Source organism: Myotis daubentonii, chromosome 4, assembly GCF_963259705.1.
Source record: "Myotis daubentonii chromosome 4, mMyoDau2.1, whole genome shotgun sequence".
NCBI lineage: Eukaryota > Metazoa > Chordata > Mammalia > Chiroptera > Vespertilionidae > Myotis > Myotis daubentonii.
The window spans coordinates 73582463-73610445 of NC_081843.1; the positions used below are offsets into that span (position 1 = coordinate 73582463).

The 27983-nt window shown below is 35.0% G+C and overlaps 1 protein-coding gene across 1 annotated transcript in view; it reads left to right on the forward strand.

The window, feature by feature from the left end:
• Positions 1-27983, forward strand: part of HOMER1 (homer scaffold protein 1) — an 88156-nt gene that overhangs the window by 36506 nt on the left and 23667 nt on the right. The window contains exons 3-5 of the mRNA XM_059694241.1: positions 1354-1485; positions 5189-5281; positions 12206-12345. Coding sequence (XP_059550224.1) covers positions 1354-1485; positions 5189-5281; positions 12206-12345 — 365 coding nt within the window. The remainder of the gene's footprint in view (positions 1-1353; positions 1486-5188; positions 5282-12205; positions 12346-27983) is intronic.

A 27983-nucleotide genomic window follows, 5' to 3' on the forward strand; every position in this document is an offset into this window, starting at 1 on the left:
TTCACAGGTAACTGAAACTGGATATAGGGGGACTACTGTATATTCTTTTCCATTCAGTCTTTCCATTTGATGACAATCTCGCAAATGAGTGCAGTTATTAGCCACATTTTGCAGGATCTAAAATTACATGCTAGGAAAAGCAGCTTTTGAATTGAAGAGTAAGGAGGTATATGAGTATATAAATTTTGTAAGAGGTAAACAAAAAATCTTAATCAAGGACAAGGGCTCCATATAACAACAGGTAACACATTTACTGTCTGTAAGAGAAAGCAAGGGACCACTCTCTCTTCTACTGTCTTCTTTAGCAGGCAGGTGTCATACATTCATTATTGTAACTTCACCAGTACCTGCTTAGCTCATAAATATTTGCATTATACAGTTGTTCACATGGTAAACATTTAGCTTTGTTCTAAAAATGCTTGATTTTCATTCCATATTTAATAATTTTCCGGAAAACCACTTATGAATGTGATCACATGTGCATTTTTATTATTATTGAATTGCTTTGTAATCTCAATTTTTGGAGGGCATTAAACTTAAATAAAATGGGTTCTATACTTTTACAGTACTGACAGAGGAAATAAATTTAAGTTAATATGTTATAATTTTAGTGATCACCAAAGTTAATATTTAGTAACATACTAAAATACTAGTTTTCTAAGAAACTATGTGTTAAACAGAAATGATAGTGATTCTCAAGATCATGAATTTATACCACTTTATCAGAAAAGAAATAAAGTATGTATTTAGGGGTTTGTTTTTCCCTTGAGTAAAGGAAAAATACTAGGTGATTGAAAGTCTTTTCTTTATCATGATATATTTCAGGTAAGTCAGGTTTTGGAAAAGTGTTGATTATGCATTTTAGAAAATTCGTGTACAAATAGAAAATTTGTCCTATTGATGTATTCACTTTTGAAAGATTTTTTGGAGAGTGGGAGCTAACTATTTTAAAGAAATAACTATTAAAACTTACTTGCTTTTAGTGACTATCACCAAAATTAATAGATGTTAAATAAAATTAAAACAAAATTAATAGATATTGACCCTAAATGTTCAAAGGGAAGAAATTAATTACATTAAAAGCTCTTTAAAGTTTTTTGCATCATAAGAAAACTTATTTTGACTGTAAGGTATTGAAAGTTTTGATAGATTGCCATTATATTTATAGTTCTAGTAGTTACCTTATTTCCACTCTGTCACTTGCAATAATATAAACTATTTCTATAACTATACTGTATATTTAATGTTCTGGCTCCTTAAGAATCCTAAGTTTTTATGTAATGAAATAATCCTGTGTTTAAATGTCTATTTGCTAATTTTGGGCAGGTTACTCATACTTGTTTTATTTTTCAGGCAATAATTAATAGCACCATCACCCCAAACATGACATTTACGAAAACATCTCAGAAGTTTGGCCAGTGGGCCGATAGCCGGGCAAACACTGTTTATGGACTGGGATTCTCTTCTGAGCATCATCTTTCAAAAGTAAGTTAATTCATCAGATCTCAGTGGAAATCTTCGTCTTCAGGTCAGATATCTTAAATATATAGTAGCAAATGGAGAGTGTAAAATATATAGGAGAAATTTGTTTAATATTCTCAGAACTGTTGTAATTTTAAAGCAGGAAGAGATCATTGGATTCTGTTGTCATTTGGAAAATTCATTGCACACATTAAGAATAGTCACCACTGATTGAGAAGGCTTTGCATAGTTAACTGTGTGTATGATAGGAAATAAAACATGTGAATTACCACTTCAGAATGGACTTTGCTCATGACTTTACATCCTTAGTTGGAGATGGTCTGCAAAATAGGTAGACACCAAGCTCTTATGAATTGTGAAAACTCAAGCTGATAATGGTATATATTTCAACTTTCTGATGTGACAGCAGACACAGATAAATCACTATGTTTAGGGAAAGCTGTGCATTGTCTGGTTCAGAATTACTCTGAGCTTTCTGATGCAATACAGAGACCCCATAGATACTATGAGGAGTTCTTGGGAAATACTAACCAAGTGAGGTACTGTGGCCAGAAAAGCCAATATAATACAGACCATCACCAGGAAGCAAAACAGTTGTCCTGCCTATAAGCCAAGTCAAGCAGTGTTCACATCTTGAGTCTGTGGCTGTCGCGTGGAAAGACTGTGTAAGGAAAAGAGGAAACAATCTCCCTAAGATGATGAAGAAAATGAGTATTACTCACTTTTGCTCTTCAGATTTTATGCTCACCAGACCCAAAGATTTATGCTGAAAACTTCTCTGAAGCATTCAGTTGGAAGGACAACCCTACATTTGAAACATTTTACATGTGTTTTAGTATACACAGGATCTCATGGCTTGAGACTTCAAATAGTTGGGGTCATTCAGATTCTTTTTAAAAGTCCTACACTCTTTGTGAATATTTATTGACTTGAGGTTACTATTAGATAGTTCAGTGGATGTCACATGGAAAGAGTATGTAAGGAATAAGTATGAAATAAGCTACTTTGTTTCCTTTTGTTTTAGTTGTAAACATTCCTTAACACTTGTTTTCAAATGTTATCTTTTTCATAAATTGCAGTTTGAAGCTCAATTTTTAGACTATTTTAACTTTTGCCTTGGTGATTATAAGTCATTCTTTATAGGATAATTAAAACAACCAAGCTACCTGCTTTGATTTCTCTTACACCCATCTAATTCTCTAAATACATTACTTGAACTGTAGTAGAGGTATGAGTTTTAGATTCAAAGTATTTCAACATAACAGGGACATAGGTATCTGGTTGAGCATTGTCCCTCCATAAATAATTCCCTTAGGAAATTATACGTTTATTCTAATACTTTTGCCATTACTCAGAACCTTAGAACTTTTCTTTTGGAACCATCCATTACAGACTAGAGCAAGAATAAAATAAAACTATAATTATATTCCACTTGCTGAATTTTTGGTTAGCACAGGAACTAAAATGTGGCTTAATATCTTCACTAAACTTGCATGAAATGATTTTTGAGCTTAAGTAATTTTGATCATATATTAAGTTTTTCATTGTGTCTTTCAGGTTAGTGGAAAAGTAGCTAATGTAATAAAGGAATAGTTTATTAAATTCTGTTCAATTATACTGTCTCCTCTCATTTGATCTTCTTTTCTGGGAATGGCTTTTATATTTCAAGAATTTTATTTTCCTTTCTTAAAATTAGCATATATTTTTGACCAACCTTACCAGTAGTGAATTCTAGTATTTTGCATGTGGGCTATCAGGAAACAACCTATTAGCTCTCAGAGCCAAGCCCAGGTTTTTATTCACTAGATTAGGCTCCAAGAGTTTACAGTTAATCTGGAACAAAGCATTCTGAAGAGACTAATCTTGAAGTCTAATGTGGATGCTTTATAGACTGTAAAGGACCCAACGGAGTGTATAATATTTTATATAAATGAAGCAAACATGTAAATATTCTGACTTGTTTTATTATTAAAATATATAAATGAATGCAAGGGGTTGGAGAAGCCCCTAAAGGCAATTGTAGACAGAGGCCTCTCAAAGTAAGGGCGAGTGGCAGTATTAGAACAGGGTGGTTCGTTAAGGTTGATGTATGAGAAAAGTTACAGCTATGCTTGTAGTGCTTCCTGCGTTGTATTTTGTTATCATGGAAACTTAAATCTTTAAAAATTAGCAATAGCATAGATCTTTGTGAAGTTGAGAAGGGTTTTAAATATTAACTACTGTGGAATGCTAATTGAGTGCAAGAAAAGCTTTCTGTACTACAGATTACATAAAGAGAAATTAATTATGGTTAATTAATTCCACCAACATGAATAAGACCTTTCAAGCTTTGTATTCAGTTTTTTTTTTCTTTTCTGTAAGGAGATGTTCTGTTTAATTAGCACAGGAACTAAAGTATAGTATAGAGATTCACTTCCCAGATCTACAAGTTGTAGGAGGGGGTGAAAGATTTAAAGCAAGAAGGAAAAGTTGCAATGACAACTCTAATTTTGATCCTCCTCTATTTCCCAAAGGCACATCAGAGTATCATGAGCCTTTCCTACCAAAGCTTTCCTTCCCAAGACAGAAATGAAATCAGGGTTGGCTTATGGGGTTTGAGGAGAGAACGATCATTTCATATTTTTATAACTAACTTTAACCAGGTGCTTTCAATTGCATAGAGATTTTACGGGTTTTTTTTTTGTTTGTTTTTTTAGTCCTCACAGGATATGCTTTTTATTTATGAGAGAGAGAGAGAGAGAGAGAGAGAGAGAGAGAGAGAGAGAGAGAGAGATTGGTTGTCTTCTGTACGCACCTGATCGGGAATTGAACCAGCAACCTAGGTATGTGCTCTGATTGGGAATCGAACCTGAAACCTTTTGTTGTACGGGACGATGCTCCAACCAGGCCACCCGGCCAGGAAAAAGAGATTTTAGATTTTTAAATTTGGTTATTTTGTAACCATAACTTACTCTCCCTGAGATTAGTGGTAAACTAGTATCTGCTTCCAATTCATAGAGAAGGTAGTATTTGTGGCTGTGACGTTTATAGATTTCTGTGAGTTCCTAATAATTAGTATTTTATGTACAGTGATTTTTTAAATTGTTACCAATCTGAAAGACCTTTGTGGAGACATATTATTCCTTCTGCTGCTGTACTTCTGCTGTTTAGGAGTCTTTAGAAATGAAGTTTTATTAATGCCAGTTAGTGGTAATAGTAAATGTTGCTGTTTGTATTGTTGAAAATAAAATTCCTTCATAATATAAGAGTTTATATTATAGTAAAAGTTAAGAGCATGCTCCAGATACTGAGATGTTTAGGAGTTGATACTTAAGAGATTCCCTTTTTTCCATGATAAACAAACATGGTATGCCCATCTTTACTGATTCCTCTCCCAATGTCTAACACCCCCCCGCCCCCCCCGCCATCTTAGTAAAGTATATATGAAAAACCAAGGAAGGACATAGGTAAGCTAGCTGACACCAGATTCTAACTTAGTTATGTTATGATGTTTTTGAATGAGGTTTGTCAATGTACTTTGCAGTATACATATGTTTTGGTATTTGGTTTCTTTTTTTGTCATTTTCATATTATACTTATAATTGATTTGAGGGGTAGGTTGCATGCATAAGAGTCAGTTATAGAAAAGATAAAAGAAAATTAAGGTAAAAGTGAGCATTGCAACTTATTTTTATTTGGTTAATGTATATAGTCTTTATACATTCAGTTTGCAGAAAAGTTTCAGGAATTTAAAGAAGCTGCTCGACTAGCAAAGGAGAAATCACAAGAAAAGATGGAACTTACCAGTACACCTTCACAGGTGGGTATTTAATTTCCATTCTTATTTAGGAGCCTTGTTCATTTTAGATGATATCCTTTATGCCAGAGTCAAACTTAAGAACATAATGGCAAAATTAAGATAATTTTCAAAGTGAACACAGAAATGTACCCTTTAGTTCATCTGTACTAGTCAAGAAAGAAAGGTGTTTGTCCTATATGCCAGTGTCTACAAGAATCTGGGGGTGGGGAGGGATTAGCTTAGCAATGAAAATGCAGATTTTTAAAATGTGGATACAACTTAAAAAACAATCGTCCATAGAGAGCATAGACCGACCTATTGTTTGTGTTCTGTGCTAGTCACTGAGGTGCGGCTAGTAGAGGAGACACAGACAGGGAGGCTCAGGAAAACAGGAGCAGAGTTCAGTTTTGTGCTTCTTCTCTTTAGCAATTATTTTTGAAGTTTCCTTGGGAGTTTTATGAAGATCAGATGTACAGATGTCTCTCTGGAATGATGTCATTAGTAGCAGACTTACATAAAACTACCTTGAGGAAGTAGATAGAAATTGCCTTGGAATTTAGTGACTAGCCAAACGATTGGGACATTTTAGAAAACTTTCACTATTCACTTCCTTCCCCAACCCGGCACCAAACTCGATTTGGCAAACCCTACTGGTGTAAAGAGTTTTGGGTGTGTATTTTTTTTTTTAAAGGAAAGGAAAGCTCTCTTAAGTATGCTTAAAGTACATATTTCCTCACAGACTAAAGGTTTACTCTGGATTGAAGCTTCGTTATACCATCTCTGTACTAACAGTGGCCAGGAATAACATGAATGATAATTTTGAAATTTCCTTTGAATCTATCTTCCCTGAGTGCTCTGATGGTATAGTGATACTTTTAAGCATAAAAGCCTATTTAAAATTTAGTACCAGTCAGTTACTCGGGTGAATGATTGTAGTGTAAGAGAATACTCAAATGATTCCAATGAAACTGTAATGGATTACATTTTGCCTTTGTACTTAGTTTCTGTTTCTCCAATCATAACTTGCTTTTGTTTAATTGGCCATGAACTACTACAGGTTGCTAAGATACCTGCTCCTCTTTGGTGGAAGGAGTGTCTTTAAGCCTTTACGTTCACTGAAGGGATATATCCAAGACATACCATAAGCTCATCAGTATTTGAGAGCCAAAATATATTGACACCAATTAATCTTTTGAAAATATTTAAAGTTTGATTGTTAATTGAAGCCAGAGAGATAGTGGGGGAAAAAAAGAAAAGAAAAAGTATTTCTTTTCACTTCTCTTTTCTCCCCTTTTTGTGACAGTCCATTACAGGTGTCATTAATATTTGTTTTAGTTTGCAGTGTTTGAACGCTGGCTACTCCGATCCTGTTCAGCTAGAGAACAGAGCTTGGTTCTCAGTGGTTTAACCCAACCTGCTAAATTAACGCTCTGCCTGGAGAATAGAATATGACTCATGAATTTAGCAAAAGGATCAGAAGGTTATATGGGATAATTAATAATAGTAAACACTTAGGCATAGCTTTTGTTTTTGTTTGAGGAGGGATAAACAAGTGGTTAAGAGTATGGGTGTTCAAGTCTGATGGGCTTAGTCATAAGTCCTTTTTCTGTCACTGTGTGATATTGCTAAAATTGCTTATATATCTGTAACACGAGTATTTCATTACTTGCTTTATAGGATGGTTGGGAGAAACAAATATGATAATGGCAACGTTAATATAACAGACTAGAGGCCCAGTGCATGAATTCATGTATGGGTGGGGTCTGGCTGTTCTGATTGGGGCCAGACCGGCCAGGGGGAGGGCCCATGGGTGGTTGGCCAGCCGGCCCCGCCCCCTGGTCGAACTCTGGGTTGAACTCCCAGTCGAACTCCTAGTTGAGGGGACAATTTGCATATTAGCCTTTTATTATATAGGATGACATTAAGACAGTGTCATACGATCATGGCAATAGAGACTGTTTTTGAATCTGGTTTTCTGATTTAAGCAAGTTACTATTTTAAAAAAATCTATAAAATGGGAATAAGAACAGTTATCTTCTTATAGGGTTTTGTGAGAATTAAATGAGGATTACAAAATGCTTGGCATATAGTAAATGCTTAATGTTAACAGCTGTTGTTGGTGATGTGGTTGCTATGGTGAAGATAATGATGTAAAGCCTCGACATAGGATCTGGCACATAACAGTTATTTAGAAAAACACAAATTCCTTAATTGAATAAAGCCTGCATCAGAATCCCCTGGAAGAGTTGTTAAAACACAAGTTGCTGGTTCCCACCCGAAGAAGTCTGATTTGGTGAGGCTGAGATGGGGCCCAGGAATGTGCATTTCTAACAAGTTTCCAGAGATGCTGATGCTGTCAGTCTGGGGACCACACTATGAGAAGCAGTGCCATGGACAAACCATCCCACCTCTCTGAAAGCAGTCTGGCATTTAGAGCAAAGTTATCCACTTCCCCATTCTTAGACTCCCGAGTGCGATCATGTCAGATAATCTTTTTTTTAAATGATTCCTTATTGTTGAAAGTATTACCAATAATCTTAATGTTTTCTTGATCAAGGTTGCATCTTTAGGAATAGGTTGAATTACATGTTGTTAGTTTCTTTCATATCACTCTTTAAATAATAGGCATTAACTTAGAACATTTTCCTCTATGGAAGATCTTATGTTCTTATGTTTCCATGGAAATCTTATAAACAGTTAATTTTATATCAAATCAAGAGTTATGATTGGTTCTACTCCTGAAATTTTTTATATGGTTCACAGTAAAAATACTGTATTCCAGTTAACTTGTTAGGTATTTTTCTCAGAATATGCATTAAAGATAAAAGGTTTGTATAATCAGATATTATCAAAATTTTTCTTCAGTGGAGTCTAGAAAAAACAATTTAGCTGTCATTTGTCTAAGACTTTTAAATTGAGTCAGGAAGGAGAAAGAGAAGAATAGAAGGAAGGGATCATAGATGGAGCATTATGCAGAAGGTACTGTTGTGAGGGGGGAGGATGGAAACAAATTAGCCACTCTATCTGAGACAGGAAGGAAGAATAAAAATGGATTTAGATACAGATAAGAGGGAGATTGAGGAAGCCTATGCCAATTTATTTCTAGTTTCTCTGTGAAAGAATAATTCAGTCATTCACTGGAGGAAGGACAACTAAAAAGAGAGAAGGCTTGAACAGAGGTTTGGAACAGCTGTTAGGTAAAGAAAAAAAGAAGAGTCAAATGGAGTAGGTAAAGATTACTCGGCGCTTCAAGAGCATAATAAAGTCAGAGTTCAAAATTATCTTCATGGCACCAATCAGCATATTTAACAGTATATTTTCTCTTATAGCTCTCGGTAGCTTGGGCACATAAGAATAGGGAATGATGGTTCATTTTATATGAAATTTAAATTGGCAACATAGATGTTACAAAAGGTAAAGGAAACCCGAAAATTGGGATGATGCTAGTGAGAGTGTAATTAACATGATTGGCTTTCTGATGTATGGAGAGAAATAAAACCAAAGATTGTTAGTCTTGAGGTTGAAGAGCAGGTGGAAAGTGGGTTCGGTTGAGAGGACAGGAGGGGATACAGCACAAGCTCTCTCTGGTTGGAATCAAAACTAGTAGTTGATGAGTTAATCTAAAAAGTCAGTGAATGTGAAGAATTTTTAAAAGATTCTTTAAAATTTATAAATTAAAATTCAATATTATTATGTTTATTTACTCACCCATATTTTGATTTAGAGTTGAAGCCTTTTCTTTGAATATGAATTGATTGGAATTCCAAGTTGTCTTTCTTACATAAATTATACCAATAATTAATTGCCTGCAATTTTCTGGATATTTTTTTTCTCAAAATAGAGCTCACCCTTGGCACTTGCAAAGAAATCTGAACGTGCTATTAATAGATTTTTCTGTCATTTTTACGATATTGTCCATAATTGACCTGGAAGGAGTCACTTTGGATAGTGTTCCCATTATTCCCTTAGTATGATTTGACTTTGTTGTAAACAGTTTTATGTTGCACATTATCTTATAAACTTTATCCATGCATTGACTGTTAGTGGAAACAAAGAGGATTCAGGAGAAAGATTTAATGAGTGAAATTAAAGGTTGAAATAGAGGTTCCATTAATATTTAAAAAATAATTAAGTGATAATGTGGAATCAAGAGAGTCATCTTTTGATCTTTGATAGCTTATATAATTTATAGCATTGTGGTACTATTAGCTTAAGTATATTTAAGTGTGAAATAAAATGCATTCGGTGGTGTAAAACCATAAGCCCCCTCAAAAAAAAAGTCTCACCACATCAATATTTTCCATATTTCTTCCCAGCACTTCATGTGCAAGATTTTTCATGTAAAGTATATAAATTATCATAATGTAGGGTATCTCCTTATATTCTTCTATGTTTTTTCCTAATTAGAAGCATGTCCCTGTATTATACATATTCTCCTTGATTTTATTTTAGGAAATCTTGTATTCTAAGTTGACAAATTGTGACCATACCTAACCAGTTCCCTAGTGATATTTTCATTTTCTTCCCTAACAATAGCCTAATATTTCAGGTGTGAAGTTCTATTTCCCAGCAGTCACAAGGGCTCCACCAAGCTGCTCTTTCAGTATCTCATGCTGGAACCTCACCTGGTTAACAGTTTATCAAATGACCCCCTCATTCTGATTTCTGATATCAAATTTGGATAATTTGATCATGGCAGCTGCAAGAATAAGTGTCAGCTTGAGCTTCATTTTAAATTCCATTTATTTTCCTAAGGGATGCGTTAAATTTACCTTGATAGGCAGATAAATTAAAAGTAGATATAAGAGGAAATTTTGTGAAGAAAAATAATTCCATTTTGAGTAGGAGTCAAGAAAAGCTGAAATATACTGACATCATTATGTATGTTATAGAGGTATTTCTGACTGTTTTTCTAAATAATTCCAAGAATTGAAAAGTAGGGTAGGTAAAAAAGTTAAAACTTCTTGAAGATTTCTCTCTCCACTTTTCTGTCATACCCTCCCAAATAAAACCTCACATCTTCTTGCATTTTTGTGCCATCTTCTCTTTCTTCTCAAGCAATTCGTCGAATATCTTTTATTCTAACTAGCTGCTTATGTAAGCCCCAAAGTGTTTCAGTTCTTTGCAACTATATTCTAAATTGTGTTAGGGTTTCAGATAGTTTTATTGTGAGCTGTTTTGCTTTAAAAAATTATTTCCCCTTCAAATTTCATTTTTAAGTCTGATTTAAATTTTAATTGAAATCTATACATATAAAAGAGAAACATGGTAATTGGCGTACGACCGCTACCCTTCCCATTGGCTAATCCGCGAGATATGCAAATTAACTGTCAGCCAAGATGGCGGTCGGCAGCCAGGCAGCTTGAAACTAACATGAGGCTTGCTTGCTTCAGTGACGGAGGACTCCAACGTTCCCCGCCTGCCGCTGCCGGCCTCTGAGCCTGCAGTTTCAAACATTGTAACAAATATAGACGCTAAACAAAACCCCAGAAGCCAGCTTTCAGCGAGCTGGGATCTCAGAGCTGGAGTTGATACAGAGTTTCGATTGTAGAACCGAAACAAACCAGATACCTGCTTTCAGGAGCGGAGGCCTAAGAGCTGGAGCCTCAGAGCTAAAGCTGGCCCAGAATAAAAAAAAAAAAATAGAAAAAAAGGAGCAGTTGGGAGCTTCAGTCCCAGCCTGAAAACAGCCCTCAGCCCCTCACCCAGACTGGCCAGGCACCCCAGTGGGGACCCCCACCCTGAAGGGTGTGTGACCAGCTGCAAACAGCCATCATCCCCTCACCCAGGCTGGCCAGGCACCCCAGTGGGGACCCCCACCCTGATCCAGGACACCCTTCAGGGCAAACCAGCCAGCCCCCGCCCATGCACCAGGCCTCTATTCTATATAGTAAAAGGGTAATATGCCTCCCAGCACTGGGATCAGCGGAGCTGAGAGGCCTCACGGCACCGGAATCAGCGTGACGGGGCAGCGCCCAAACCCCCTGATCGCCCTGCGGCTCTGTGTGTGACAGTGGGCGGGGCCACAACCTCCCTATGGGCCCTGCTCTGTTCATGACAGGTGAAGGCGCCCCAACACCCTGATCAGCACTTCTCTGTGCCTGATAGGGGGGAGCTCCCTAAACCCCTGGTCACCCTGTAGCTCTGTGTGTGACAGGGTAGAGCCATAACCTCCCCATCGGCCCTGCCCTGAGTGTGAGAGTGGCGGCGCCCCAACCCCCTGATCGGCCCTGCTCTGTGGGTAATAGAGGGCGGCGCCCCAACCCCCCCCCCCACCCAAGGGCCCTGCTCTGTGTGTGATGGGGTAGAGCCATAACCTCCCCATCAGCCCTGCCCTGAGTGTGACAGTGGCGGCGCCCCAACCCCCTGATTGGCCGTGCTCTGTGGGTGATAGAGAGCGGCGCCCCAACCCCCTGATATGCCCTGCTCTGTGTGTGACAGGGGGGAGCTCCCCAACCCCCTGATTGGCCCTGCTCTGTGCATGACAGGGGGTGGCGCCACAACCTCCCCATCGACTCTGCCTTGTGTGTGACAGGGGGCGGTGCCCCAACCCCCCAATCGGCCCTACCCTGAGCATGACTGAGGGTGGCATCGCAACCTCCCAATCCACCCTGCTCTGTGCATGACAGGGGGCGGCGCCCCAATTCCCCAATCGGCCCTGCTCTGATCCCTACCAGGGGCTGCACCTAGGGATTGGGCCTGCCCTCTGCCACCCGGGAGCAGGCCTAAGCCAGCAGGTCGTTTTCTCCCGAGGGGTCCCAGACTGCGAGAGGGCACAGGCCGGGCTGAGGGACCCCCTCTCCCCCCCGAGTGTACAAATTTTTGTGCAACAGGCTTCTAGTATAGTTCATAAGAAAGCATACATCAGAGTCAGTTTTTAACTTTAAGATGATCTTGTGTCTTTTAGTAGAAGTATAACACTTTTTTTATCCCTTTGTTTTTAAGGAATCGGCAGGCGGGGATCTTCAGTCTCCTTTAACACCAGAAAGTATCAATGGGACAGACGACGAAAGAACACCTGATGTCACCCAGAACTCAGAGTCAAGGGCTGAACCAACTCAGAATGCATTGCCATTTTCACATAGGTACAAATTCAATTCAACCATCATGATTCAGTAAAATATGTAAACATGGAAAGTTATTTGGGTTTTGGATGAATCTTGCAAAGTTATAACTCTGAGTGAAAATTCCAGGTCAAATGTTTTTAACTGTTTCTGTTAACCTCAGAAAGATTTTAATAATTTATAGTTGCCTGGATGGGCAGGAATGAATATTTCCTTTATCTGTATATAAAAAAGGGCTACTGCACTAATAACAATACAAATCATTTTTCAGTGAGACAGCATATGTATTATTGTAAGTCTCTTCTTACTTTCTAACACAGTTGCTGAAAGGCTCCCTGTGTTAATCTGGTTTCCATTTTCATGTATGTTCTTGAGGGATATAATTTTTTAAAAATAATTTCCTACTCTGAACTTAAGCTTACCATAGTCTTAGAGGTGATCTCACGGTATGATTTCACAGAAGGAAGCAAGTTATTGGGATAACGTCTAGAATAAACCTGTTAATGTGAGAATTATTTTTGCACACCAACTAACAGAAAATAAATCTTCACATGCTTCTGAATTTTAAAAAAGAATTTGGTATACTTTAAGCAGGTACAGTTTATCCTACATGTGTTCCAAATCAGTCACATTAATTATGGGCCGCATTGTGGGATTTTGGGAATGTAAGGAGGTCTGTGAAACTGCATTATTGCAAATGTAAACAAATACCTATCAGTCGATGTCTTAAAGTTCATTTTTACTCTTCTTTGGCAATTTTTGACTGGGTAGTTTTCATTGAAATTAAGAAAACAATTTTTCTTTGTTGTGCATCTCTTTTTGGACCAATTTAAAAAAAATCAAATTCTTTAGCATATTCAGAAGAATTGTAAAGTGAGATATTCCAAACTCTTTTTTATGAGAGCCTTTAATTTTGACTGAACTTGTTGGATATTAGGGGCATAGGATTGAACATATTGCAGTGGTTCTCAACCTTCTGGCCCTTGAAATACAGTTCCTCATGTTGTGACCCCACCATAAAATTATTTTCGTTGCTACTTCATAACTGTAATGTTGCTACTGTTATGAATCGTAATGTAAATATCTGATATGCAGGATGGTCTTAGGCGACCCCTGTGAAAGGGTCGTTCGACTGCCAAAGGGGTCGCGACCCACAGGTTAAGAACCGCTGTATTAGAGACTAGCATTGAGGGACTTCATGGTCAGGCTCAGGAAGAAGAAATTAGGTAAGGTTTTTTTTTAAATGAATGAATGGATAGAAACTATTTGACAGTGAGACCATTCTAATTTATTTCCAAAAAATGCTAATTTGCACAAACAGACATATCTTGGAATTATCATGGAGATCATGCTTTACTATTGCAGATTAAGCATGTTCTCTTTTCTATAGCTGTAAAAACGACTGAACACATGAAAAATTTTAGTTCTGATCTGAAGACTGTGATTTGTAAAACATTCAGGTTTTTAAAATATGCAATTACAATTAAAGATCAATGTGATTAGTATGCAATTTTAAAAAATATTTATGTTGAGGGAGGAAAATGTCCTTTCCTATTAAATTATATTTAATATATCCATTTAATAAATAGACTTCACTACACTGAGCATAATTATAAACTTGATTTCTTTGCAACAGTCAAGTCATGTGCATTGAGTAGTGTAGCATTTAGAAATAGAATTTCTTTATTTAATATCTGTAAATGCTATTTCTAGTTTACTTTATGCACCCAAAGTTTCCTGAATGTTTATTGTTTTGCTAATCCTTGGTATTTGGAGTTTCTAACTGGGATTGGTAATCAGGTGATTAGCCCTGGAGATATTTGAGTTCTGAAAGTGAAACTTAACAGGTCAATTTAAGCTTTTAATTGTGTTAAAAGCATTACATAATCTTATAGTTTTCTTATTATTGTAAAAACATTTTAGCTATAGGATTTTAGACTTATTCTCTGACCTTGTTTTGACTTTTACCAGAGACAAAAGATGATGTATATTGTAGTTAATGTTAGAATCCCAAAATATCAGTTAGGAGAGACCTCAGAGATTATATAATCTAGGATTTTTCAAACTGTGGTAATTTAAAATTAATTTAGGTTATTCATGGCATTCTGAAAAATTAAATATAATAAAGCCAAATAGGAAACATCAGAGTAAAGCTCACATTAAGAGTAGAAACGTTAGCTTAGCTGGAGTGGCTTTGTTGGTTGAGCGATATCCAGTGCACCAAAGGGCTGCCAGTTCGATTCCCGGTTGGAACATGCGCATGGGTTGCAGTTCGATTCCCTATTGGTGCTCATGCAGAGGACGATCAATCGATGTCTCTCTCTGTCTCTCTCTTCCCTCCCCCCTCCCTTCTCTCCCCTCCCTTCTTCCTCTCTCTAAGCATGTCCTTGGGCGAGGATTTAAAAAAAAAGAGAGTAGAAATTTTGTTTCAGTAATGTACATATTTATATGTGTGCTGATTAACTGTTCCTATTATCCTGTGTAGAGAAAAGATCACTGAAAGATAATTAAAATCTGTTGTAAGGCTTATTTAGACCATTTTGTCTTTCTTCCTTAGTACATTAAAAGTTTTCCTTTTATTTTTTAATTATAGTTGACATTCAATATTATATTAGTTTCAGGTGTACAACATAATGATTAGACATTTATATAACTAAGTGATTTCCCCATAACTCCAGTACCCATCTGACACCATATATAGTTATTAAAATATTATTGACTATATTCCCTACTCAGTACGTACTTATTTTAACAGAAAACATGAATAGCAAAAAAATATTTTGCCAACATTTTTCTGTTCTGGTTGATACTATTTTACTAATAAATAGGGAGCATAATGCTAAAATCTCTATTGTTTGTTTTTGTTTTTAAAGGAAGGATATAGGGAACAGTGATCTAGTCAGTCAAGTTAAGAGTAATAGCTACTTAGCTAGCCAATTTCTGCTCTTCTTAGAATTCAGAATTGATGCCTTAATCTCATTAATTCATGAGTTAACATATCAAAAGAAGACCCTGATTTTCATTTGGTCCTGAACATTTTAGTAATGTAATTATAGTTTGTTCTTTACAAACTCTGTTAGCTTTGTGTATTTTCAAAAAAATACCACTTAGCTTTAAGATATAAGCAAAAATTTTTGTTACTCTTTAAATCTATACAAAGTTTCAAAATTATATGAAAGAGAGAATACTGTTATGAACTCCCATGAACACATACATCACCTAGTCTTAACAGTTATGAAAAAATGGTCATTCTTGTTTCATTTCTATCCCTACAGACTCTTCCACTTCTGAGATTATTTTTAAGGCAAATCTCAGACATATAATTTCATCCACAAATACTTCTTTAAAATTACTTGTGAACTTTTATAAAAGTTATTTATGAAGCTAATACAACTTTTTACTTTCTGTCTAACTCAGTGGCATTATAGGGTTACTTGAATTATTCATTTCTTAGATTTTTATTATACATCATAAATAAATTTTAAAATGAATGGGCTGCTCAATACTCCTCAGTCAAGTGCTATAGGACTGTTTTATGTCCTTGCCATAAACTATGCAAAAACATTCTCGTTGAATAAGTTTCAATAAATTAATATCTATTTAAGTGCTTTTAAAGTTTAAGGATGTGAAAAAGAGGCAGATCATGAGGATGAAAACGCTTACTAATTTCTTATGGGAAATGATATTAAATTATATCTAAATGGCATTTTTTTCTTAAAAATTACTTTTTAAACTAAATGATAATATCCTTTTGAGACTGTGCAGGTATACACTGTGGCTCACTTGAATGTTCAGGATATCATTTGAGACAGTAGTCTTAGGTTAGCTATATACTAAATAAAGTAGCTATAGACTAATAGACTAACATATACATATGGGGAAGGTTTTGTTCTTTTATTCCAGGGAGTATTATTTGCTTCATAGCATCAACTCTGTGGAATTCTGAAATTTATTTGTTATTTCTTAATAATAATAAATTCCAGGATTTTTTGTGTTTAAGATTTAAAGCTATTTAAAATTCTCTTGGAAATAATTTTATAGCATCCTCATGCTGTTAGAATATAATACTGAAATATAGTATTTAAAACTATTAATTTTGTGTATTATAAATTTATGGCCCTCAGATAGTTATATATGATAAATGTGACAAATAACTGCTGCTATATATTTGAGCATTATAAACAGATATATAGACATTAGTAGCTTGTGAAACTATTTTTGTACTGATAAATGTTAATAACAGTTTGATTATGTGAATGAAAAATGGGCTGTTTTAAGCACTGACTATATTTTAATTCTTTAATGTTTAGATGATAGAGTCTCTTGGTGCTGCAAGAGTTTATGCATTTTGGGGGTACTGCATGTCTCGTCTATTGTGTTTAAGAGATTTTTCTGCCACTATGTGTTTCCAAAAAGTATCTATTAAAGGATGTATGCAGAAACATTACTTTTTAATATATTGATTTTTCTTTAAATCAGCATAACTACAATTTTACTTAAAATTTATGAAATCTGGCTGTGTTCATTCCATTTGTATTTTTAGATTTCTTCATTATCAGAATTTTGGAAAGCTACTATTTAAAAACTGATTTAGGGATCCTTTTACAGTTTCAAAAACTAAATTTCATTGGAAATCTTACGTGTCATTTAGTTACATGTTAAAATTTTAAAAAGGGCTTTATCTTGAATCAAATGCAGTTTGTACTTCAAAGATGATACAAAGAGGAAAAAAGTGAATGACTGTGAAGAGCTCTGGGGAACTATACTCTCAACAGCTTTGCCACTTGCCTCTCCTTTTTATGAATAGTGAAGAAAACTTGTACGATTATAGATGTGAGATACAACAGGGATGACTTTGGCAGATAACGTGTGTGTAAAGCTGGGACGGGTATCACAAGAAGCGCTTTGTCATCGATACCATTGCAGATGAGAACTGTAAGTTGTAGGGTTCCTCTTACTGTTGCCGTTCCAATTGACTTAAGTACCGTCCACCCCCCACCCTCAGGAATTAGATTAGGTTTTTAAGAGTTAATTTGAAGGCCAAGATAGTTTGTGAGGGATTGCAACACAACCATTTAGAGATGTCAGCGTTTCCTGTATCATCATTGTGAACAGATAACACTTTATAAGAAAGTGCTCTAGTAATTTGGTAACATACACACTTATACATTCTCTAGGAAGTGAAAAGCAATTTGTACATTTTTAAACGAGATGCAATAAAAAATATCGTTTAGTGACCAAGAATGTTTATTAGTTTTCTAAAAAAGTATAAATTTCCTATCTTGAATTTTTAAAGAACTAACCTTTATTCTCATCTGATGTCTGAAAAGATTTTGAAGAAAGCATAAAAATTTGCTGAAGCTTTTTTTCATGCATTATAACAACTGGAGGCCCGATGCATGAAATTAGTACAAGAGTAGGTCTTTGCAGCCCTGGCTGCCTCGGCCCTCGCAGCCCTGGCTTTGTCCAGAAGGTCGTTCCGCTGTTCGGCCATTCGGTCAATTTGCATATTATGCTTTTATTATTATAGATATAGGTTATTTGCAAGAAGAAAAATACTATTCATTTGATATAAAGACATTACTAACCACCTTCAATAGAGATTAGTCCTTTCTCCTTCTTCTTGGCATTAACATTGTTGGCAAAGAATTAATGACAAAGAATGTTCACCAGTCCATCCCCTTGTGATTGTCAACTTCTGTTTTCAAGATGACCAGCTGGAGTTAATGGTGTGATCATTCACAAGAGGTTATTTGTGACTTCTTCCCTATAGAGGGCATTTAAAAATTCATATTTTTTTTCTTCAATTTTGCTCTTAGAAGACCATCGTGGGGATTCCAGTGGAAGGGAGGTTTGGAACATGGACAGCTCTGTTCTCAGACTTAGGGAAAATGTTCTTCCTTTGAATTTGGCTTTCATCTTTCCTCTTACTAGAATAGTAAGGGACAAGCAGGCCACTTAAACGTGTGAAATTTGTGGTGAATATGACAGTAAGGAATTGTGAGGTCTGTGGTAAAGTAGAATGGGTGAGGTTCACTTAACGATATTAAAGGTCTTTGGCTAAGCACAATAAGCCAGTTAAAGACAAATATCACATGATCTCACTTATATGTGGAATCGAATGAATAAAATAAACTGATGAACAAAATAGGTCAGTGCATAGAACAGAGAGACAGATCTCAGAGGGAAGGGGGGTTGAGGGAACGGAAAGAGATTAACCAAAGAACATATATATGCATACATATATAACCCATGGACACAGATAACAGTGTGGGGTGGAGGCAGGGTAAAGGGGAGCACAAGGGAAGGTGAAATGGGAAACATTTGTAATAATGTCAACAATAAATTTTTTTAAAAAAATCAATATTAAAATACAGAGAGATTGGGACTAGATGACCCATCTGGTTTCCAGTTTAGCCTTTCAAATGGAATCTGTGATTTATATATGGTTTAGCTCAGGGTAAGGATTTCTAGCTGATAATATCCTTATAAATTCCTGGTAAAGGTATTTGGGAAGATAGGACTTGCAGATTTGGAATACTGGATATTTTCTCTCTGCTGACATATTACTCTGACAGGTGTTATTCTCTCAAACACAGAAACCCAACCATGTCATTTTCCTTCTTAAAACATTTCAGTGGCAGGTGTATGTGGACCAGTCCATGGCCGTCAGAGGAGGCCTCCCCAGCCTCATCACCTGTGCTTCTGTAGCAATTACTCTGAATTGCTTGCACTCCTCCTCATACAACCAAGCAACCATGCTGTTGCTTGCATGCAAGTCTCTGCTTCCTTGTTTTTGGAATGTTCTCCCTTTGCAATGGCTGCATATACACATGAGATGCACACACTGCATACATCCTCCCACCTGACCTCTGCCTCTAACTTGACCACCAACTGGTCAACCCCTATGTATGTACTCTGTAAGTTCCAGCATCGTCTTCTCTGGCAAGCCTTCTTTCATGCTGTCAGACTGAATTATGTTCCCTCTTCTGTTAAATCCCTGTTACCTTCAAACTGACATATGGAGGTTAACATTAACTTCTCAGGCTCTTCTGGAGCAAGGATTGTGTTTTATTCATTTGTATCCCTGGTGTATCCATGGTAGACATTCAATAAACATATGAATGAAACAATTTACTTCACAGAAATTGAGTATATGTTCTGAATGTCCTTGGTACTGTCAGCTAAAGTTACACCTATGGATTCATAAGACCTTGAAGCTAAGATATAAAACTAGCTATATTCCTTGAAAATCAGTGATTGTTATCAAACTTAAGAATTTAACTGACTACGTAATTTTCTTGAAAACTTCCTAGTTTGTACAAAGAAATTTTAAAGATAATGTGTTAATAAACAATGCTAAGTACTTAAATAACGTGAAAGATGCTAAAATGTGCATTTTTCTTAATAGAATAATTTTTATTTTTTTCTTGAGAATAATTTTTCTCATTTAAAAACAGTGCAAAGTCATTTAATGGTATATTTTCTGTGAAATTAGACAATATTTATATTCTTTGTTTTTAAACTAATTATTGCTAAAATGTGTTTTTAAAAATTTCACCTCTTATAAAGGTCAACACAGGTATTTATTATAAACAAGTGAAATTAAGGACAATGATTTTTTTAAAATTGAGAATTGTATTATTTTTTAAAATTAATTTTTTGTGGTGACATCAGTCAACATGATCATATAGTTTTCAGGTGTGAGTTTCCATGTTACAAGATCTGTATATTGCACTGTGTGCCCACCACCCAAAGTCAAATCTGCTCTTGTCACCATATATTAGGACCCACATCTCCCTCCCATATTCACATGAAAATAACTGACAGTTAATTCACTGAAATGTATTGAAAATTGTCATGCTTCTGGGACCACCTTCCTTATAGGGTGTGGAAAATGTAGATATGACTAAACAGTTAACATAAATGTATAATTTACTCTTATTATCTATCAGTTTGCCATTTTCCATTGACAGTTTAGTTTGGCCATATACACACTATAGACAAAATAGTTAATTTTCTTACTCTGGCCAAAAATGAAGTCTAAGCATTCATATTAGAACTATGAAGATAGAAGGAACTTTTGCTATGACATAGTCCGGCCACTTTATTTTACAGAAGTGGAAGCAAGTCCATGGAAGAGGCATCTAGTATCACTCTTTGCTAATAGCTAGATTAGACGAGAGACGTAGGTCTCCAGAGTCATCGATCATCAGGGTCCATGCTGGTTGAGGCAGCTGTTTTTCTACTAAACTCCAGAAATGTTTTCTGTATCACATTTCAGATACTTCTCATCTTGATTTTTATCACTGTTCAACACACATTTACTATAACTTGCTAAACTCCCACATTAGATTCTTAGTTTCTGGACTAAGCCTGGTTGAGTTACATTTCTTGGTATCCCATATAGTTTAATGAATAAATTTGTTGAGTGAATAAATATATGTATTTTTACTGTGAGATAATAGGAAGGGTTAAATACGTTAGTGCAACTTGATCATTAGCATAAAAATTATATCATATACCAAGCAGGACTAACAAAGATACCAATATTAAGAGTATTTAGTTTACTTTTTAAATTTTAACAGGAATCACTTAGCTGTTAATAGTCACATTAATATTTTAATGACATTTTTATTGAAATGTAATTCACATCTAAACAATTCATCTATTTAAAGTGTACAATTAAGTGGTTTTCAGTGTATTCACAGAATTGTGCAAACATCACTACAATCCATTTAAAACATTTTTATCACCTCCCCCAAAACCCTGTACCCATTAGCAATCACTTTCCTTTTCTCCTTCACACACTCCAGGAATCTACTTTCTATCTCTGTAGAGTTGCCAATTCTGGACATTCTTATCAATGGAATCATACAATATGTGAACTTTTATGACTGGATTCTTTCACTTAGCATGTTTTTCAAGGTTTACTCATGTTGTAGAATTTATAAATATTTCATTTCCTTTTATTGCTGAATAGCAGTCCATTGTGTGGATATACCACCTTGTACTAACCCACTCATCAGTTGATAGACATTTAGTCTGTGTCCACTTTTTAAGTTCCACCATTGTTATGAATAATGCTGCTATGAACATTGTGTACAAGTTTTTATGTGGACATATGTTTTCAATTCTCTGGATATATACCTACAAGTGGAATTGCTGGCACGTGTGGTAGTTCTACATTTGCACAGCAGCTGCACTATTTTATATTCCCACCAGCTGTATAAGGTTCCAGTTTCTCTACATTATCAGCCCTTGGTATTGTCTTTTTTATTATAGCCATCCTAGTAGGTGGGAAGTGATATCTCTGTGGTTTTGATTTGTTACTTCCCTGATGGCTAATGTTGTTGAGCATTTTTTCATGTATTTATTGGCCACTTGTAAATCTTTGGAGAAAGCTCATTTTTAATTGGGCTGTTTGTTTCTTTGTTGTTGAGTTGTAATTCCTTTTTTAAAAAATATATTTTATTGATTTTTACAGAGAGGAAGGGAGAGGGATAGAGAGTTAGAAACATCAATGAGAGAGAAACATCGGATCAGCTGCCTCCTGAACACTCCCTACTGGGTATGTGCCCGCAACCAAGGTACATGCCCTTGACCAGAATCGAACCTGGTACCCTTGAGTCCGTAGGCCGACGCTCTATCCACTGAGCCAAACTGGTTAGGGCTATAATTCTTTATATATTCTGGATATTAACTCCTTACGAGATAAATGATTGGCAGATATTTTCTCCTGTTCTGTGGATTGTCTTTTCACCTTCTTGATGATGTTCTTGCAATACAAATGTTTTTAATTTTATTTAAGTCCCATTTTTCTATTTTTTTTCTTTGTTGCTTGTGCTTTTGGTGTCATATCTAAGAAACCATTGCCTAATCCAAAGTCATTAAGGCTTATACTTACGTTTTTCTCTAAGAGTTTTATAGTTTTAACTCTTACAATTAGATTTGGTTCATTTTGAATGAACTTTTCTATATAATGTGAGGCCCAACTTCCTTCTTTTGCATGTGGATATCCAGTTGTCCCAGCACCATTTGTTGAAAAGACTATTCTTTTCCTATTGAGTTGTCTTGGCATCCTTGAAAAATATTATCAGACCATAAATGTGAGGGTTTATTTCTGAATTGTCAGTTCTATCCCATTCATCTATCTATCCTTATGCCAGCACCATACTGTCTATATTATTGTAGCTTTGCAGTAAGTTTTAAAATTGGGAATGTGAGTCTTCCAACTTTATTCTTCCTTTTCAAGATTGTTTTGACTATTCTGAGTCCCTAGAATTTCCTTGTGAATTTTAGGACCAGCTTGTGATTATCTGGAAAGAAGCCAGGTAGGATTCTTATAGGAATTGTGTTGAATCTATAGAACAATTTGGATGGCTAGCCATCTTAACAATGTTAAGTCGATCAATCTATAAACATGGGATGATTTCTTATTTATTTAGTTCTTCTTTAATTTCTTTCAAAAAATTTTTTTAGCTTTCAGAGTATAAGTTTTGTACTTCTTTTGTTAAATTTATTCCTATGTATTTTATTCTTTTTGCTGCTATTATTAGTGGAATTATTTTCTTAACAATCTAATTTATTAGTTTTAATAGTTTTTAGTAGCTTCCTTAGGATTTTCTATATATAAAACCATGTCATCTGCAAATAGAGATAATTTTACTTCTTCCTTTCCACTCTTGATGTATTTATTTCATTTTCTAGAACTTCCAGTACACTGCAGAATAGAAATGACAAGAGTGAACATCCATGTCTTGTTCCTTGTTTTAGGGGAACACTTTCAGTCTTCTACCATTAGGTATGATATTAGCTATGGGGTGTTTGTTTTTTTTAGATGCTCTTTATCAGGTTGAAGAAGTTACACTATATTCCTAGTTTTTGTGTGTGTTTTTCCCATTAGTATTTTTGTTTTTAATGGAAAAGCTGGATTCCTTATTTCCTTACATTCTGATACCTACTGGATAGTTTTTTTGTTTTTGTTTTTTGAAAGTCAGAAAAGATTGTTTCTCCAATTGGACTTTTTTCCTACAACGGAGACAACCAATTTTCCTTGGTAGATGACTTCTGTGATCACCTTTAGTTTTGGAACTTATTGGAGTCACCATTTCCCATGGAAGAAGAGGATCTGAAGTTTATTCTAATTGAAACCATGCAAGTAGTCCCTGACCAAGATAGAGAGAGAAACTAACTTGGAAGAAACAAGACAATTTTAAAAGACACAATCATCACAGTTTTAACTTTGAAGAGTCAAAAGAAGTAATACTTTTAAAGAAGACACTTAACCGTCTGAATTCCTGTGTATGCCTACATGGCATTTAGGATATTTCCATTTAAGATATCTTGGAAGAAAAAAAATGACTTGGCATGGCATCACGTGATTTTGGCAAAATACTATTATTATATTTGCTCCACTTAATTTTCAGAAGACTCAAAAGCCCTTGATGAAGAACATTTTTTGTTTTTTGAAAATCAAAATAGCTATTATTCCTGATAAAGATAGTGAAAAAACTAAGCAACCTAATTTTCCTGGACTTCAAAGTAGAACTGGTTCATAGATGCCATTTCTTTTAAAACTTAATGTAGCCATTTTCCTACATGTAATCTGATCCTTGTTTCTTTGGTTGTCATATGAGAACACTTCACTCCCCACCTCACAGGGTTGTTGTGAGGCAAATTTTAAATGTTTCTAAGAGTGTAGTGTTGATAACTCGTGACTGTCTCCTTGTTGATAGTATCTATAATCATAAGATTTTGTTTCTTTTAAAATTTGCAAGTGCTTTCCTGTGGCTATGAATGGATATCAGGTATATTGAAATGGAAATAAGATAATGGAGTTATATTTGACTTATTAATGAACATCCTTGTAAATAATTTTACTGCATGAAATGTTGCACTGATTTTTTTCAACTAAGCTTTTATACAGTTACAATTAAACAAGCGCTAAAGTAAAAGTGTCTGGTTTCCCCTTTTATTTAGTTGAGATTTGATTATTCATTTCTCTTAGATAAAAGGTAACTCAACTCATCAATTTCAAATGAATAAAAAATGAAAAACACAATGAAATAGATATAATTTAAGGAAATAAAATGAAAATCTGGAAATGAGGTTCAAGCTTTTGTAGAGATGACCAGAATTCAGACAATTAAAAACAGTAAAACTCTGTTATTAGGTAGAAGTGAACTCTTAGTAATATTTTAATTAAAAACAGGGTTACTGTAGGAATAGAGATTTGATGAGTCAGAAAGAAAATCTGCATATACTAAATAAATGAAAAAATTTTAAAATACGAGTTAAAATTCATGCATAGAAAATTCTTGATAGCCTGCAGAATTTGCTTTTATTTGTACAATTTTATTTTTACAACTTAGGATGGGAAGTAATTGTATAGCATTTTGTATTTCTCATAAATCAATCAATTTGGTTTTTGCAAGTCAAAGCTTAGATATAGTATGTGAACAGATAATGGCTTCCACAGTGAGACTTTAAAATTGCAGTCAGATGTCTGTTTTCTACTGCTTTGTTCTTACTGTGTTACAGTATCAAAAGGCAAATCATTTCAGTGTGAATTTAGGGGTGTGGGCTTATAATCTGGTATTTGTGAACAAATAATTTAGAAAATGTATTCTTATTTACCATATCATTTAAATGTTTGTTTTATAACTTATTCTATACACTATAAAAATGAGAATGGGCATAGTGCTAGGTTAAGTGTGTTGGGATCAAGAAAGTACTTGAAATCAGAATTTTTTTATATCCTTCATTTAAAAAAATTAATAGCTTTAGATGAACCTTGTATACTTCACTGCACTAGAGATCCTACTGCTCCATACTGTCATATACATGTCACAAAATCCACTCACTTATTTAATTTGTGTAGCGGTTGGAACTACAGAAGGAGCCTTTCTTTGGCAAACTCAATTTGTCCTTGTATTTGCTCTTTTTCAATAGTTTCATAATTTTCCCATATTGCAGCATTTTATGTATACATTCATATGTATACTACTGATATGAATGATGTAAATTGGTCCATAGTATATTATTCTTTATCCAGTTTAATGCTCATGTCTTTGAATACACAGCAAGAATAATATTTTGAAAATTCTAACCTCATAATAATGAGAAAAACATTATGTAGTTTGAGCTAGTTTGAGAAAAATTAAGAAATTACTGATCAATTTTATGTATAACCATTAATAAAATGAAGCTTCTTTGAAAATTATTTCTGAACCTGGTTTCTATTGCCCCTACTGTTTTTTAAACACCAAAGTGGAATCTAACACTGAGAAGTTATTACTAATACTAGAGTAAGAGTGCGTTTTCTCTGAAATATGATTATATCTAGTTTAATATATGTGCTCTTCTAATCAATCTGTCATAGAAACCAAATGTTAAAGTTGATGAACATATGCCTCAGAAATAATGAAGAAATATAACAGTATTAGTCATTACCTTAACAGTATTACTTTTCTGATCTTTAAAACTTACAATGGCTATCTTGCATCAGTGCTCATTTTATTGTGGGAGTAACAGTTCATAGAATGCATCCTGAGTCTGATTTAATTCTAGAGAGGATAATTTCCTGGGAGGAAATGTGTATAATATAGTGGTTTTGTGATCACTTCGTTAATATCTAAAAATAAAACACATTCTTACCATTATATTCCTCTCAAAAATAAAGCGGGTGAACTGGGTTCTTTTGATTGTGCCACCTACAGCGTTCATTTAGGCAAATCACTTCATCTCTCTGAACTGGTTTCCTCATCTATTACTTAAAAGAGGGGAGTGAATAATGATTTCTAAGGCCCTTTCTCTTGATTATCTTAACATGGTCATCTCTGTAGTCCAGGGATGAATGAGATGTCCTCTTGTGGTCTTCTGTGGCTGGGCGTGAGGTTTAGTGCTGAGTTTATAATCCTTAAAAACATCAATATGTTACTGTGCTACATAAAAGAATCTATTACCTAAGTCAAATTAGCTACCTCTTTACATAGCACATTAGGAGAAGAAGTATTGTGTCCTGTGCTTTCGCATGGTGTGCACACATAATTTAAATTCCTTCCAGATGGCACTGTGGATTCAAAATACTAGTATGTGATCCACCAGTTCTTACTTTTCAATGATAAATGCATTTGAAATGAGGTCACTAACATAGGAGGTAGCATAACATCATAATGTCCTTGAATGGATTATTGTAATGGATAAATTTCTGAATTATACTGCTCTCTAAATAGCTAAACTTACAGATGGAAACCCATAATGAATGTTAAATTTTCTAAACTTCGTAAACCTTTTATACTTGGGAATGGAGTTTAACAGTATAAAATAAAACAGCAAACTGAAAGAAACTTGCTCTGTCCAGTAGCTGTTATTGAAACGATGGAAAATGGTGAAGTCTGACATACTGTTTTGGGGGAAAGTAAGATATAAGAACTTAATAAGTAATATATGGCTATGTCTGGGAAATAATAGTGTAGGCAGTTAGCACTTGGAATGGTGTTGTTGATGTCTCACCTGTGAGTGACACTGCACAGTCTAACACCAATTGTGGACTAATTATAGGAAGGAAGCATTATGCCCTGTAAGACCAGGGAAGGATACCCCTTGCCTTTAACTCACTAAAGTTCAGTGATACTGACTGAGAGAAATAGCATTTTTGTTCTTTTTCATTTCTTTCCCTTCTAGAGATCATCTTATAACTGTCCATTCATTTCAGTTTAGAACTCTGAATGCTTGGCTAGGTGCACTGCCCTTAGTACTTCTAAAGATTAGGTGGCATGGTGTACATGGAAGTCTATCCATTAAATATTAGGTATAGATGGGTTTATACCTAAACCTATGTTTTTATAATTTTTTATAGTTTTATCTCTACTCATTTTGTTTTATAATTGTCTTATGAGAAGCAGAACAGATATAATTTCCCTATTTCTCAGGTCGAAAATCTGAGTTGTAAGGAGTTTAGGGAATCTTTCAAAAATCTGTAGATACCAGAATTAGAATTTGACTCTAACCCTTTGATTCTCTGCTCCTATCTTCCCCTAATTTATCATAAAGAAATTTTTAAGTCTCTATATGGAGACCAAACTTGAAAGAAATGATAGCTAACAAAATTCATTTATTATTTGGCACAAAAATAGGATATGAATCTTTAAATGTGCAGTTGAAGTTCATAAATAAGTATTAGGTCTGTAGGCATTTAATTCATTTAAGAATGTATTATGTATTTAGGTTAAGTCAACATGGTTATGTTGATTTTATAGTTATTTACATTGGCAAATATCTTTTTTGGCAAATATCCTAACAGACTTCAGTGTGTACGCTTGTGTATGTGTAGTCTTAGTATTTTTTATTATATAGCTGCAAGCAAAGGAAAACTATTAGGGGATCTTAGGTTTGGGTAATTTGTGTGAGTAAACTTATACTCTGCTTTCTTGGCTTAAGAATACAATCTGGGTATTTTCTAAGTAGCTGGCTAATGGTTTTATTTCTGCTTAGAGCTAACTTTAATGTTTCCAGACCATCCTGGCATGAGCAAACATTTAGAACACTTGTCCTAAGAGTTCTCAGATGTGCATGTAAGCTAAGGCAGCTTAGTGGCCTCTAGAGGGGGCCTCATAGCAAAAGTCATTCCTTGGGACCAGCAAGGTGAAACTTTT